The sequence below is a fragment of the Neovison vison genome, chromosome 2 (assembly GCF_020171115.1).
Source record: "Neovison vison isolate M4711 chromosome 2, ASM_NN_V1, whole genome shotgun sequence".
Lineage (NCBI taxonomy): Eukaryota > Metazoa > Chordata > Mammalia > Carnivora > Mustelidae > Neogale > Neogale vison.
In genome coordinates, this window is record NC_058092.1 from 213,598,403 (window position 1) to 213,614,159 (window position 15,757).

A 15,757-nucleotide genomic window follows, 5' to 3' on the forward strand; every position below is an offset into this window, starting at 1 on the left:
CTGCTCCATGCCACAGTTGTCAACACCGGGCTTGGCGGTCTCCCCTCCGGCATAACCCCACCTTGGACCCTGGCAGATCCTCTTTTCTTTCATTCACTGGAGCCTGATACTCAGAAAGAACCAGCTCTGGCATCTCCAGCCTGTCTCCCACGAAGATGTAGACACGTGGAGAGGGACTTTTTAAAGATTCATTGAAGACACCTGGGCGCTGAGCCCGTTAAGCGTCTGGCTCAGCAGGGAGTCTGCTTCTCCCTCTGCCTGCTCTGCCACTCCCCCTGCTTGTGCTGTCTCTGACAAATAAATAAGTAAAATATTTTAAAAAATAAAAATAAAGATTCATTGAATCCATGAATGGAGCTCTGGTCCTAGCAGAACCCTCTTTTCTGCCCCAGAGGTGGCTGGGGGTTAGTGTTGGCAATGACTCTCGTTAGGAGCTATAAGGTCCTTGTCTGAGAGCTCCCAGGACCAGCTAAGAGCCTCTTCTTGCCCCTTTCCCTGCTTCTGTCCTATCAGGAGAGCCCCTAACGACAGGCACAGGTCCTAAGTCAGGCTGGAGGGAGGCTCTGGGCAGAGCTGGGGTCAGAGCCTGTTCTGGTCAGGACAGCCCCAGGGCAGCTGGGGAAGGAGGAGGGGCCTGATCCCCACAGGCTTTGCTCTCCAACACACATTTTTAATACTCAAGTTAAATAAATAAATTTCAGGGGTGCCTGGGTGGCTCAGTGGGTTAAAGTCTCTGCCTTCAGCTCAGGTCATGATCCCAGGGTCCTGGGATCGAGTCCCACATCAGGCTCTCTGCTCAGCAGGGAACCTGCTTCCTCCTCTCTCTCTCTGCCTGCCTCTTTGCCTACTTGTGATCCCTTTCTGTCAAATAAATTTTAAAAACCTTTAAAATAAATAAATAAATAAATAAATACTTCAGTCATTTAATAATAATACACATCCACCCCCCAACTGACACCCACCCTTAAAAAACCTGCTCTACGTCCCCACTCCCCACTCTTTCCCCCCTGCCCCCACCTGGGGGCGCGGGTAAGCCGGGCCAGTTTACCCTGCAGGCCCGGAGGTCTCAGGAGTACCTCTGCCTGGAAAAGCCCCCCTCCCACCCAGAAGGAACCCCCGCCGGAATCCCAGTCTAGGCCACTCCCAGCCTTCCCAAAAGCGAAGAAGACAGACACCACCGCCAAGTGGAATACAAAAATAGAGCCTCTCTTTTGTTTAAAAAACAAGACAAAACAAAACAACGACCAAAAAAAAAAAAAAAAAAAAACCCCAACAGCAAACAATTATGGACAGCTAGAACCCGGGGCTCCCCCAGCTCCTCCCCAGCCTTCAGCAGCGCAGACCTCGGCTCCCGGAGTTTCTCCGTACGCCCCCGCGGCGAGCGGCTCGGCGGCGCGGCGGGGAGGGCCGGCGGCGCCTACCGGGGCTCGGGGGCCCAAGTCCTCTGGCTGCCGCGCAGGCTGCGCGTGAAGGGCGGGTAGTTGAGGAACTCGAAGCGCAGACTCTGCTCCGTGGTGTGGTGGCCGCGGGGCAGCCGCTTCATGAAGTGCACCTCGCGCTGGTGCTGCCGCGTCTTGGAGCCCTTGCGGGGCCGGCCCTTGCGGGTGAAGGCCATGTACCAGCCTTCGTACTTGGCGTTCTGCAGGGCCGTGTAGTTGTTCTCCAGCACGATCTCGGTGAACACGCAGTCCTTGCCCTTGCCGTTGCTCTGCAGGTAGTGGGGCCAGACGCGCGGCGTTACCGGGCTCTGGCCGGAGACGCCCCCCGCCCCCACCCCAGCAGAGGCAGAGGGCAGGCGGCCCCAGACAGCAGGCGGGCACCCTAGCAGATGGCAGGGTGGGCACGAGTGACAGCCCCACCCCCGCCTGGGCACCCGCTCTCTAATCCCTCACAAGCCGCAGCCCACCCGGCAACTTCCTGTCCTCCCGGGCAGCAGTGACACATGGCTGTCTCCGGAGGGGCTGGGCCCCAACACAGAGGGCCAGAGAGGGGGCCCAGACCCTGCCTGCCCTGGCCTCCTGCCCACCAGTCTGGCCGAGCGGCTCGCACCCGTTTCCCCAGCTGCACCATCCCCCTGGGCCCCTCAAGACCCCTGGGGCCTCAGGGCAGCCACTCCATGGGGGAGGGGAAGCCTGCGGGGAGACGCGGAGCCCCGAGCCCCAGAAGCCCAGGAAGCGGGGAGCTTGAGGCCGGAGAAGAGCCGTGACTAATGGGGCCATTTCAGAGCTCGGCCGAGGGGCTGGGCCTGCGGCTTACTGAACATTCCAAATGCTGGTACCATGTAATTGGACATAATAGCAAAGCAATTTGGCGATTTGTTAAAAAGATATATGGAATTTACCAACCCCCCCACCAGCCCCTTCCCTAGCCTTCCTTCTTCCTCCTTTGCCTTTATAGCTTTTCATCTCTCAAGCAGTTTCCTTCTCTCTCACCTCCCCCACCCTCCACCCAACCACTAGGTAACCCCAAGGTGGCCCTGGGTCTCTCTGCCCACCTCCTTGGGACCTTAGAGGAGCTATGCCTGCCCAGCCCCCTCCCTAGGACCCAGGGACCCAGGGACCCTCCGCTTCTTCTGGGGCCTCACCTTGGCAATGAGCTTCCCCTTTTTATTCATGCAGATGTAAAGACCGGTCTCAGCTCCTCGGACTCGAACCCGGCTCCCAAAGGTATCTGTCTCCACAATGAGCTTTGCTGTCAGGGAAGATGGCAGGATGGTTATTGGAAGCGTCCTGACCCCACTGTACCACACTGTCACCCCAGCTGACCCTCAGACCTGTCACATCCCAGTAGCAACTGCTCCAAAAGCAGGTACCCAAGAGATAGGCTCCAGCCCCAGCCCAGCTACCACCATGCTAAGCGACATTGGGAAAGATCGACTCTCCTTCCTGGGCCTCAGGCCCCTCACGGATGTACACAGGGGGATGGACAAGAGCAAGAAGCACAGACTGGGCTCTCCCTCTGCCTGCTCTGCTGCTCCTGTGGAGGAATCTTAAAGCCATCAAACTGAACACACCCTCTTTTAAAACCAGATAGTACTGACTTTTCACGTCAAGGCTTCATGACTAGAGTTCTACTCTCATCAGAAGATCTCTGGGAATCCTTCAAACTCAAAGTAGTACATGCACATGCCTCAGAGATCACCACAAACTTCCGGGGTGCAGCAGCAAAACATAAAAGCACTATCTCCTGTTTCTGGCTCCTCAGGTTCTAGCTCATGTCCTTGGCCAACCCCCCACCCCAACCACCACCCTGTTCTGCTGGGATGACAGGGAGGCTGACCACTCTCCGTCCACACACAGCCTGCTACTTTCCCAGAATCTCAGACCCCAGCTGGGAGGCTTCTGCTCTTCTCCACGCTTCCCACTCACCACTGTCCCCAGCCCCAGTGTCCAGAAATCAGTGGCTCAAATAGTCTTTTCTCTTTCAACCCCCATCACAGTGACCAAACACTTGCTGTGGGTGAGGAAGGGAAAAAATCAGGCATGCTTGCCTCTCAGTCTGGAAAGCCATTGAGACAGGGAGCTGAATTCTGTGCCTTCTTCCCTGGTGCCCTCCCCCTAGACAGCCAACTTGCCACAGAAGTCCTGGTCCCTGTCTAGTCCCTGTGTAATTCCTCCCCTTTGTGGCTGTCCTCAAGCAGGGAATGAGGGCTGACTTAGCTGTTGGGGATAGGCCAGGAGGGGCTGAGTCTTCTGTCCTCTCTGCTTTTCCCTCCTTGAGAAAGCAGTTCTGGGATTCCCAGAGCTGTCTCCCAGCCTGCACTAACAAGGCAGCACCTTCTTTATCGCTAAAACTAAAGGGGGAGGATGGGCACCAAGGTCAGCAAGGCAGCCCTTGTTGCCCAGCCTGATACTACCCCCACCTCTTCACATAGGACAGAGCAGGGACCCAATGGCCAACTCTCCAGTCTGGCTTCAAGTCAGCCAGGGAAATGCAGCTGTCACCTCCCCTCCCACCCACCTCCTCTTGGACACGGCCACGCTGCTCATCCCTCTCCTGCTCTGCCTTCCAGAGGCCCGAAGGGACGCTGGCTGGAGAAGGGGCCTGAGGATCCCACTCGGAGGATTCTGGCCAAATGGGGCAGACAAGGATGGCACAATCCCTCTATTCCTTCCTGGGACCCATAAGGAAGCAACTGGGACCTCTCTGTCTTCTCCCCCAGACTCATCTTGTCCCGGCTGCACACCCTAAGTCTCTGCTCTCAGGCCCTCCGGCTCCCACTCCTGCCTGGCAGGCAGGCATCAGCGACCCTGGAAGGCTTCCTACACTTGTAAGGACAGAAGTAGGCATCAGACTTCTGAGGTCTGAAGATGAGCTTCTCCATTACCAGCGTAGCCTCTTCTTCCCTCCCCAGAACCCAAGGATGCTGGACCATTTGCTCCAGTGGAGCAAACCCAGGAGGAGCTAAGCATTCGTTCCCTTTTCTTGGAAGCTGAGAAGGGCAGCAAGCAGCCAGTTTGGAGGGACAAAGGGACGGCAGGCTGGCCCTGCCAGCCCAGCGGGGGAGCTCGGCCACCGGGCAGGCCACCCCCCACCCCCACCACGGAGAGCCCCCACTCCCCTTCCTGGATGGAGCTGGGGAGCTGGGGCCGCAGTTTACTGCGGCGGCTTTCCCGACCAGCCTTTTGGAAAGCTTAACATTTTCAAACCTATTCTTCCACCCCAGTGACAGATTTATCCCGGGAAAATTATGTCTCCTTCTCCAGCTTTGAAGGGAAGTCAGCTACGTCGATGCAGAAAAAATGCAGTGAGACATACTCGATCCCCCAAACTGGCTCGAGAAGAGGAGAAAGTATTCAGGAAATGTTAAAAAAGGTGAAAGTAAGAAGAGTTTTAATCGCTCTGCCAGACGCGGGGGTCTCTCCAGAGATTCATAGAGAACAATCTTGAACCTCTTTTTTAACATTTACAGACTTGCAACTCCTTTCAAACTCCACATCTGAAAAAAGGCTCGTTCTTTTTCTGTTTTATATCATTCTTCATTTTTCTTCTTAGCTCTTAAAATGCCTCACCTTTTTATTACATTTTAATAGAGTCTTCCCCTCTCCTTTCATGCTTGTTTAACTTGGTCATTATTTAAAGGTTTTTAAACTCACAATAATCGCTCTCTAAAAACAACACCAGCCGCCCAGAGGGCTTGCTTTTCTCTTGGTACATCCAGGACTCTGGAAATTGGCCTTGTTTCAAGGCAGGAATATTGAATGTTTTAGAAATCAATCAGTCCTCAGCCTCTCTGCCCCGCAGTAGCTACCCGGACTCACCGCCCCACGGGGAGTCAGAAGCCTGGCTCTGACCACTACCTGGGTTCCCAGGTCAGTGGGGTGGAGAGAGGGCCCCTTCCCAAGCCTAGTGCCTATGTACAGTTGGCCCTTCTGGTCAAAATATGTAAAGGTTCATGGCACCCCCTGTCCAAGCTGGAAGGGCTGGGGGGATTTTTCTCCCGTCTCTTTCCCAACTCTCCTTTTGTGGACCCTGGCGACATATCCTCTTTCAAGAACTTCCCTTAAACCTGGGGCCCCTCCCGCAGAACCCTCTGTCTCCACCTGCAGCTGGGGAGGGGTGTGTGAATGGGGGAGGTAGAAAAGGAGATGCCTGGCTTCATTCATCTGCTGGGTAGAGAAGGGGCACCTGTGGGCCAAGTACTCCCCAAGGTCCCTTCCCTAACCCTCTTTTCTCCAGCTGACCCCAAAGATGCTTTTTTGCCTTAACTCCTTCCCTTCTGAGCTGGGGAGCCCAGAGAGGCCTCTGGCCAGCACGGATGGGGCTGGCAGGTCCTGTCACAGCAGGCCAGCCAGGGGGAAGGAGGGGGTATTCTACAAGCTACCTTCACCCTGTCCCGTGCAGCTTGCCTTACCGAAGGGGTCCCCGTCTTCTGCCATGGCGTTGATGCGCTTGTTGGCCAGGACCTGCACGTGCTTCCCGCTGGTGCGGCTGTAGAGCTGGTAGGTCCGGATGAGGCGGCGGCTGAGCTGATCCGTCACCAGGCTCTGCTCCCTCACATGCTGTGTAAAATTAGGTGAGGACTGAACAGTTACCTTTAGGAAATTGAAAAATACACAACACGCCATTATAATGCTACTCTGCCCAGGGGCCCAAGTGGCCCCCATCACCCTGCACATGCCTCCACTGCCCCAAGCAGCCTACAAGGGCTTGAAGGGGGGGGTCCCCCCACAACAAGCCAGCTCAGGCCCCAGCACCCAACCCAGGAAAGTGGAGCAGACCCAGCCTAGCAAGGATGAGCTTGGACCGATCTGGATGGACCTACCTGTTGGGAAACACCCTGGGACTCCCGGCCAGCTCCGATCAGGGAAGCAAGTTCTCTGCCCAGAGCCGCCGCCCCTCGCCCCCTCCCTACGCCTTCCTAGAAAAGCAGGGCGCTTCTAAGTAGGGAGGCAGCGCTACCCAACCGCTGACATTTATAAAGACAAATTTACAGAGCAAATGTTGAAAGCGCAGAGAGCCTAGGCACCTGATCTTTCGGCCAGACCCGCCACAAGTCTCCCAGAGAGCCACGGAGAGAGTCCCTTCGGCCGTCCCCGGGACTTGTGACAACGAACGCTCCCTGGCCCCAGCTCCCCCGCCTTCCTCGGCAGCCAGGTGTGGCTGCCCGTAGAGTTCCCCATCCACCCTCACCTGGCTAGGAGGTGTGAGAGACAGCGCTGGAGCCCGAAACCTTGGGTTCGAGCCTCGCCGCACACTAGCTGTGTTACCTTAGGCAGGGCGCTCCCTCTCTGTTCCCCGGTTCCCTCCTAGAGCAGGTTCGGGGCTAGATTTCTAAGGTTCCTCCCAGCCCTGCCGCGCTGGCCGCAGGGTCGGTCCTTGGGCCCCTGCCCGACCTTGCCAACTCGCGGCCCCCGCCGACCCGCCCGGGCCCCGCCGCCGCGCAATGCGCCTTACCTGGGCTTGGAGGCAGAGAACCAGCAAGTGCAACAGCCTGTGGGAGACAAAAGCGGGCGGGAGAGAGAGGGCGCGGGGTGAGCCGAGAGGGCGCGGCGGCGCGGGGCCGGCGGGGACGCGGGGGGCGGCGGCCGTACTCACAGGCAGCTCAGCGCCGAGCGGGGGCTGCCCATGGCGCGCGGCCCGGGGAGCACCAAGAACCCCGGCGGGATCACGCCGGCCCGCGGGCGGCCGCGAGGGACTAGCCGAGGGCGGCGGCGGCCGAGGAAGGCTGGAGCACGGGAGGCGGGCGGCGGTCCGGACGCGGCTCCGCGGGTCCCGTGGAATGTCGAGCTCGCCGCGCCGCGCCGTGCTGAGTGGCTCTGCGCCGCTGCCGGAGCCGGTGGCCGCTGGCTGCTCAGGAGCCGGAGCAGGCGGGAGGGTAACGGGCCGGCAGGGTGGGTGGGTAGGTGGGAAGGGAGGGGGAGGGGTGGGGGCGGGGGGCGCCGCACCGGGAGCGAGGGGGGGAGCGCGGGGCGGGCGGCCGGAGCCCGCAGCCCCCGGCTGGGAGCTGGGGCCCGGACGCAGCCCGGGGCGGGGGCGGGGCGGGCCGGGGCGGGGCGGCCGGCGGGTCTGGGATTGGGGGTCTGGGCTAGGGGAGGGGTCTCAGGACCGCGGGAGGGGCGGGGGGCGGCCGGTGGGGGCGCCTCCCCCATCCCCGGGATGACCCCCTCGCGCGCTCTAGGGGTCTGGACCCGCGGGGATGGGGGGGCGCTTCGGGCTTGGTCTTCCTGGACCGCGAGTGCGCCGGGGTCCAAAGGTGCCAGGTCTCAACCGTGGGGCGGGGTCCGCTTTTGCCTCAGGCGAGGCGGCGTGTCTCTGAGCCGCCTACTGTGTGCTTCGGCCCCGCGTGTCCCCTGGAAGTGGCCGCCGACGCGGGAGTGAATGGCTGTGCGCTCAGCGGTGCGTGCGTCTGCGAAGGGGACCCGACTCCCACCCCCACCTTTCTGAAGAGTAACCCTTCCTGCGGGCGTCTCCTGTCTCACCCGGTCTCCCAGAAGACCCAGAGAGCGAGAAATGTCCCCTCCCCCATTATCACCGTCACCGCTGCCTGCGTCCCACAGATACTGACCTGAAGCTTGAGAGGAACCATGAGCCACCTATGTCGGAGAGTCTGGAGGTCCCTGGTAGGACCCAGAGTCGCTGCCGCCCTCCCAAAGCAGCAGGCCGAGGGGGCAAAAAGAACTACTGTCAGCGGCTTCTCCTGGAGTAGAGTCTTAGTTGCAGGCCGCCTAGCCTTTCCCTCTCAGAGTCTCATTATTTGTGCCCTGAGGCATTTACACACCTACTGGACTAGATGTGCACTGGTGCTTTGTGTCAAGCACGGGGAGGTCGCCAAGGAAGTAGTGTCTAAGCCTCTCCCAGACCCTCCGTGCATTCCCCCAAGGGCTTCTGGAAACCCTGAGCCATGGTGCTTCTTTGGGAGGGGCTTGGGTGGTTGACCCTTCATGAGGAGCAGGTAGAGCTCCTGATGCCCTACCCAGCTGCTTCCTCTGCCCATGACCTCCCCTGTCCCACTGGCACCCCATGTCCTTGAGGGTTGGACTGGAGGGGTTGGGGTGGTCCTGGGAAGCCATTAGGCCAGGGGCAGTAGGCAGGTCCTTGTCCAACAGTACAATCAAGTTCTATTACCTCCCCTTTCTCTGTGCCCCACTTGTCCCCATGCCCCACCTTTCCCCACTCCCAGCCATAAAACTAACACTGAGCGGTGCATAGATGGGAAAACAGGGTCAGAGGACTTGTCTCAAGACCTCATCCCTCCTCAAAGAAGGAGACTCCCTGAGCCTACCTGTTCCTCCCTCCAGGAGTCTGTTCACTCTTCTGGCTCTTGCACACACAGATCTCCAGGCAAGGACCATGTCTTTTAGATCAGAAGTTGTAGCTCATGGCACCAAGCTGGGCTGGGTTGTTCTGCAGTTGGCACTTGATGAATGAATCATGAAGAAACTGGCTGAGCATTTAGACCTCAGCCCATGAGTGGCTTTTCCAGGAAGACATGCCTTCAGATAATAATTATAAGCACTACTATTTATTTAGCACTTATATTTGCTAAAGGCTGAATTTGCACTGTCTCCTTTCAACCCCACTAAGTGGTGAGCCCATTAGAAGGGAGACAGGTGAGGTGGGCTCCAGTGCCCACAGCCCAAACCAGCCTTTTTTCTTACCGTCCTCTGTCTTAGAGGGCTGCAGTCCACTCCCTGGGTCTCTACCCTCTTCACTGTACTGCTTCCAACAGGCAGAATGCTCACCATCTTAAACACATGTCTGCACATAGTAGGCCCCTGAAAATGTTTGCATGCATGAGTGAATGAGTGAGTGGAGAGACGGAGAGCAGAGGGTGGGAAGGGCCTTCTCCCCACCAGGGACTCAGGCCTCTGGAAACTGTCTGATGAGAACAGCATTGGGCTGGACCCAGGCTGGTGTCAGGGCAGTCTTAGTGTGCATAGTCTTGGAGCCACAACTAGAGTCACTCTGGGCGCCAGCCCTTCCCTGGAATGGGGATGGAGGCCAGAGAGTATCTGACTCAAAAAGTCCAGCCCTGGTTCTGGAGCTCCAAGAAGGTTCTGAAATCCCCACGCTGAACTTCAATGGTCTTAATCCACTCTGTGCCCTTCACCAGAAGAGATGGGCATCCTGGGACCTAAAAGCGAGAGGTCAAGGTTTTAGTACTACACTTTAATTTCTATCAAGGGGCCTTTCTATAGGGCAGAATTCCTTTACATTTGGAGAACTTCCCCCAAAATGAACCCTCACCAGTATGGGAGATTGTTCTCATCTCCCCAGAAGGCTATGTTTTGGGGTTGGGGTTTGGAGTGGGGGAGGAGATGGGGATACCCTCACAAAGGGCGCTGGGTCCTGCTCGGCCTGCCCCCTGAGTGACAGATGCAAATATGCCGTCGGGGCCCCAGCAGGCCACTCTCTCCCTCCCTCCCTTGCTCGCTTCCCGGCCAGCTCGCTTCTTCCTTTATCTTATCAAAGCCCCGTAATTACAATTGCTATTTTGTTTCCTCGAATCTGCAATCAGAGCTCCCCGGCCCTGATGAGCGAGCGCCTGTCAACCTGATCGCTGAGTGACAGCCCGGCCACCTTTCCTGGCCGCCCCCACACTCCGCAAACACAAACACACACACACACACACACACACACACACACACACACACACACACACACAAAATCTCTCTCTCTCTTTCTCTCTCGCCTGCCTCCTGAAAACACAAACACACGCTCCTCGCCAACACAAACAGCCCCTCTCTGCAAACACGCCCTCGCCGGGACCCAAACACACACCTTCAGCCTTTTTCCAAACGCATCCCTCACCCCGGGCCTCTCAAATCCACACAAGCCTGCGCGGGGCCGCCGGGTCTGCCGCTCCTCCACTGAGCGCCTCCTGCGCCCGGCGTTCAAAGCGCCGCAGACTCTCCACCGACTGTTCAAATGCAAATCGCCAAGACGACGTTAAGCACTTCGGGCCTCTGCTTGGGAGCCGTTTCCCCTCACCCCGCAAATACAGGCCTGCTCATCCTCCAGCGCTCTGCAAACCTCGGCGTGCGCCGTCATCCCTCAGTGCTCGGGGCCAAAGTGAATCGGCAGCGCTCCTACTGTGCGCTGAGCCGACAGAAGGAGCAACGAGGAGAGGCGGGGCGGAGAGGGAGAAAAAGCAATTCCCCGCTCTGTCTGCCCGGCGCCCTTTCGGGCCGGGAAAGCCCTGGAAGAAGCGGAAAATGTGGATTGGGCCCCCACTGCGGGCAGGAGGGCGCTTGGCGCCTGCCTGGGTCCCGGGGAGAACCACCCAGGAAACAGGGCTTACAGGGAGCGCTCAATCGCTTCGCAGCGGTAAATAGCCGAGCTGGGCCACGCACAGGGGCTAGACGGCTGGGTTGGGAAGGCTTCCCCCAAAGTTGACTTTTTGCTGCATTCAGCCAGTCTTTCGCGCCCCAACCAAGCACGTGCCGAGGACTCTGGAGGTTATAGGTGAGAGGAAGAAGAGAAGGGCTCTTATAAGAGCTCTTCTAGCGAATGAATGAATCAACGGTCAATCAATCAAAGATCGAATGCAGTCAGCCTCAGTAACTTAGTCCTTGCTTTCTGCCTAAACTTCGGCACCCCAGGCCACTCGCGGGCGAGACGAAGTCGCTGCTTGGGGAGTCGCTCGGCCACTGGCGGTTTCAACCTCGCCCACCAGAGGGCGCCAGCTGCAATTCTCCCCTCCATCGGGACCCCGGCCACAGAAAAGTGAATAGTCTTGAGCCTGGTTGGCCCACCGCGCTGGCTCCGCATGGAGGCAGTTCAGGAAACCCCTCCTGGAGAGGATAAAGGGGCCTGCGACCCCGGATCACTGCAACACAGAGAGAAATCACCTTCCTTTATCCTCATCTTGAGAGAAAAGGAAGGTTAGAACTCCTCACCACCAGGAGGGGGGAGCCTACTCCAGGGAAGTGTGAAGTGGGAATGCCTTTCCGTGTTGTGGGACACTCCCCAAAGTTTACCTTACCTGCCCCAATACCAGTCCCTTCGGGTTACCTAAGGACCTCTCCCACTTGCACATCCATTTGCCCAGCAGCCAGTGTGGGAGGGAGTGGGCCTGGCCCCACCACCCCACACCCCACCAGGCACTGTACTCTGTCCATCCTCAGCATGTCTGGCCCCAGGCTGTCTCAGGAGTTAACCTTTTGTTTGTTTGTTTGTTTGTAAGGGGGACACTGAAATACGCTCCCCGCCCCCCCATCAACACAGCTGCTGAACTGCTGACCCCAGAGCTGGTCACATACACACTAATGCTCACACCAGGTAGTTTCCTTTCTCTTCCTGGCATAGCAGCAGTCAAACCTCAGAACACCTGATTACAGGCACCAGAGACCCCCAGATCAGGTGATGTGGGGGGGGTCAGGAACCCTTTAGGCCAGGAGGCTGAATCCCAGGGGCCTCTCTCTGCCCCCATATGCCAGGCCACCCGGATTCTGGTTTCCCTGTCACCCAATCTGGCCAGCCTCCTCCATCTGGTCCCCGGAATCAGGTTTCTAAGGGCCCAGACCGGCTCAGAGACAGCCTGTAAGACTGGAAGGAGGAGCCAACAGTGGCCTCTGCCTTATACCTCACAGGCCCTCTCAGTGCCTGAGCCCCTTCACGGAGCTAGGGATGCACATTCCTCGGACTGCTTAAGTCCCCTTATCTGCCCCCCTGCCCATCAGCCTGAGTGCTGACAGAGGCCCAGGCCCCTTGTTTGGATGCTGATAACCTCCTGGGATGGCCCTCCCCCACCTGTAGGGACTGGGAATTGGTTTGGTGTTGGGAGGTCCTCTTTTAGCAAGGCAGTTGGGACCCAGGCCTGGCCCCGGGGTGTCCTAGGGATAGCAGGACCCCACATTTCCTCACCCTCCCCAGGCCCAGGGCCACTCTCAATGCTGCCACAGTGCCACCTGGTGGTCCCAAGGGGAATGCCACACCGGCAGGTAAAGAAGCCACACAAATGAGTTGCAAAAAAACTCCACATCACTTTATTTGAACCTTTATCCAAAAATGTAAAAAGTATTAAAAATGTGTAGTCCTGAGCTTCAGAGGCTGATCTCCAATCCCAAAGGCAAGGGGGAAGAGAGGGTGAGAACAGAAGTTCAGAGTTCCTCCCAATCCTGGAGAAAAGAGAAGCCCCGGTAGGGCCCAAGATTAGAAAAACACCAGGGCTCTATAAGGGATAGGACCACCCTCTCTCCTAGCACCAGCCCAAGACCCCACCTCTCCACCCTCTTCAATGGAGAAGCCACATTTAAATTTCTTAAAACTTGTATAGGAACATGGTGCATGTCACATGGGCAGGCAGCTAGCCGACCAGAAGAGAGCAAACAAGGGGTTAGCATCTACGCCTTCACCTGCTCGGCACACTTCTCCCAACTCACCAAGAAGGCTAAGGCCTACCCCCCTGCTTCTTGGCAGGCAGGATGGAGCACAACTCGGCTTCTTCCTCCTCACTACCTTCTTCCTCACTCTCTTCTTCCTCAGAAACGTCATTGCTTATAGTAACTGGTGGAAACGTTAAGCAGTAAAGGAAGAGGAGGTTAAAGCCAGACCCTTTTCATACCACGTATCATTTACTCATGCCCTGTGATGCTAGACTTGCAGGGACCCTGACCTCTCAGAGCTTATGATCTAGGTGGGAAGAACCTCAGATACTAAGATGACAGAAAGCCAAAGGAGACCACATTACCGGGGGTGGAGAAGTTGGGGCAGGTTTCATGCAGGAGATAGGCTTGAGTAGGACAGAAAGTGGAGGGTATAGCCTGTATGGGAGCTGCACTGGGTGATAAGGCTGGGATGGGGCAGGACTGTGGAGCCGTGGGGGAGACCTGATGGAGAATTCACCAGAGGCAAAGTAGAGGACTCTCACCAATCTGGTGCCTCCCAGTGATCCGCACAGGGCCAGAACCTGATTTCAGGCGGAAGGTTACAGGTGGTTGGAGCTGGAAGTCATCCAAACTCAGCTGGAAGAAGACAAGGATGAAGGCCTGGCTGCTCCATCTTGTGATGAGTCAGTTCTCCAGACCTCAATTCCTCACCCTCACCCTCATCCCCCACTTCACCACCCGGCCTGGCAGGGAAACTCACCATGGGTTGGCAGGACAACTTGAGGTTGGCCACAGGGACTGCAATCTCTTGGTGGTCATGATTCCTGGCCACGACTTCTACCACATTACACTCATCTTTGGCCCCCTCGGTGAGGCAGAGCTGGGAAGAGCATACAGGGCCTCTGGGTCTCCTCAAACAAGGCTTCTACCCTAAAACTTGCCCCGCCCCAGTGGTCCCTGTATCACCTAACCAGGGAAGCGCCCATGTAGGGGCCAGGCAGAGAAAGTGACTCCCAGCTATTCACAACCATTCCCCGCCCCTCACCATAGTCAAAGCCAGCACATGCTCCGCATCGTCCTCTTCCTCTACCTTGAAGGTGAAAGAGCGGGTGTGGCCGGAGAGCTCACAGCCTGGAAGAGGTAACAGTGTGAGTGTGTCTGAGTGTGCGTGGGGGGCGTACCACCAAACCTCTGTCACGTGTAGTAGCCATGGTCGGACCGGCCATTTACGCGCCTACTTCTCAAGAACACCTGGGACACTCGGCCCAGGGCCCACCCCTGCATGCTTGGAGCAGGGGGTCGCACCGCCCCCTTCCGCTTGCGCTGCCGCGTGCGGGGTCCCCTTCGCTCCCACCCACGTCGTGTATCCATTTGCATTCCTGTTCAGCCCTGCCCCTGACCGCCCCAGGACCACCTTCATCCCCTCCTTTCTTCAATACCGAAAAAAAAACTGTCCATGGTGACCGGAGCCGGGACCCGCAGACCCCCGATACCCCCGGTCCGGGCTCGGCTCTCCTGACTCAGGAACGCTAAAGCGGCAGCGGTGCCGGCGGCCATGCTGCAAGGGCTGTCTGGGAACTCCGCCCCCGACACGTACAAAGCGGGGGACTAGCCGCTGGTTCCGGCCCCGCCTATTAAAGGAACCGCAGGTGTTTGAGAGACGGATCGAGGTGCAACCTGTCCAGGGCAGCCCGCTGGGCCTGTGGTCAAACCCTCCTTTGGTCCTACAAGGACAAGGAGGTACATCACAGAAGCATGGATTTTTTTTTTTTAAAGATTTTTATTGATTTATTTGACAGACAGAGATCACAAGCAAGCACAGAGGCAGGCAGAGAGAGAGGGGAGGAAGCAGGCCCCCGCCGAGCAGACCCGAAGCGGGACTCGATCCCAGAATCCTGAGATCATGACCTGAGCCGAAGGCAGCGGCCTAACCCACTGAGCCACCCAGGCGCCCTTTTTTTTTTTTTTTTAAATATGAACACCCTTGCTTATTTCCATGACCACGGCTCTCAGGGTGGCTCCTGCCTCCATTTTCTTCCTCTCCCCCTCTTCTGTCTCTACTCCCCCAATCCAGGGTAAGCTTTCATTAAAGGGAGAATAGATATAAAAGTGGAAACCTTTTCCAACTCTCCTTGTTAGTGCGAAATTCAGGGTAGGGTTTTTTGGTTTTTAAGATTTTTTAAAAATTTGACATTGGTAAGAGACAGCGAGAGAGGGAACACAAGCAGGGGGAGTGGAGAGGGAGAAGCAGGCTTCCCGCTGAGCAGGGTGCCCAATGCGAGTCCATGCAAGGCTCGATCCAGGTGACCTGAGCCCAAGGCAGCGCTTTTCTTATAAAAGCAAAAGAATTATGCTTATTTGCCTTTGCTCCAAGAGAGCCCCTCAAGGATTCTTTTCAGCTCCGGATATTTTCTATTAGAACCAAGGAACCACTCAGTCCTCTTCCTTGTATGCTTCCTGCTCCAAGGACCTTAAGTTTACTGTCCAGAAGGCCTACCTATATGGAGCTTTAGATGCTGCTTGAATGCTGGCGCTTGTTAGCAAAGCATGTCATTTCGGATTTGGAGATGCTCATCCTTGCAGACACATTGTGGAGTTTATTAATTCCCAATCAACCAAAAACATCCTTCCACCTTACACTCCTCAGTCACATAGTTTTGTTAGGGCAACTCGCCATCCCCTCCACCATTCACCTTTTGACCAAAGAATCTGATGAACTGTTAAGGCAGCTAATTTGAATGAGTTCCTTATCCCACTAGACAGAGGGAACTCATTCAAATTAGCTGCCTTAACTCACACCCAGGCTAACTGTGGGGAGGGTGAGCTAGTCTACTTTTGTCTTTTACCTTGCCTTGAGGAAAATCTGGAAGTCTTTTTACTGAAGATGGGAATGGGAAAGTGCAGCCCCTAACTTGAAATAGGTGTGGAGAGTACTTCCTTGTAGGTGAGGCATGAAAGGCAGGAGAAAAAGTACCAGGTAGAAA

At 56.9% G+C, this 15,757-nt stretch overlaps 2 protein-coding genes across 5 annotated transcripts; both read right to left on the reverse strand.

Moving 5' to 3' along the window:
• Positions 1 to 1,417: 1,417 nt before the first annotated feature.
• On the reverse strand, positions 1,418 to 7,070 carry FGF8 (fibroblast growth factor 8). Of its 4 annotated transcripts, none has more exons than XM_044236653.1 (6): positions 7,039 to 7,070; positions 6,898 to 6,934; positions 6,266 to 6,361; positions 5,855 to 6,002; positions 2,585 to 2,691; positions 1,418 to 1,708 (listed from the first exon to the last, which is right to left on the reverse strand). In XM_044236653.1, the coding sequence occupies exons 1-6, from the start codon at positions 7,068 to 7,070 to the stop codon at positions 1,418 to 1,420; spliced, it is 711 nt and encodes a 236-aa protein (XP_044092588.1). The 4 variants fall into 4 exon arrangements, with proteins under 4 accessions (XP_044092588.1, XP_044092587.1, XP_044092590.1 ...); XM_044236652.1 differs by having other exon boundaries at positions 5,855 to 6,035; XM_044236655.1 differs by lacking the exon at positions 6,266 to 6,361.
• A 5,338-nt stretch (positions 7,071 to 12,408) lies between these two features.
• On the reverse strand, positions 12,409 to 14,533 carry NPM3 (nucleophosmin/nucleoplasmin 3). The gene is given in 6 exon segments (XM_044236656.1): positions 12,409 to 12,563; positions 12,828 to 12,951; positions 13,316 to 13,409; positions 13,534 to 13,653; positions 13,819 to 13,904; positions 14,213 to 14,533. Coding segments are annotated over 5 exon segments (723 nt in total). The 5' UTR covers positions 14,520 to 14,533; the 3' UTR covers positions 12,409 to 12,563; positions 12,828 to 12,835.
• Positions 14,534 to 15,757: the final 1,224 nt, after the last annotated feature.

Bases quoted from the DNA above. Each gene is read 5' to 3' on its own strand.
- FGF8 (XM_044236652.1), bottom strand. From the start codon at position 7,070: ATGGGCAGCCCCCGCTCGGCGCTGAGCTGCCT. The intron at 6,362-6,897 runs GTAAGGCGCATT...CTGCTTTTCTAG, and splicing joins TTCTCTGCCTCCAAGCCCAG to GAAGGCGTAGGGAGGGGGCG. The intron at 2,692-5,854 runs GTAAGGCAAGCT...CTTCCCTGACAG, and splicing joins AGAAGACGGGGACCCCTTCG to CAAAGCTCATTGTGGAGACA.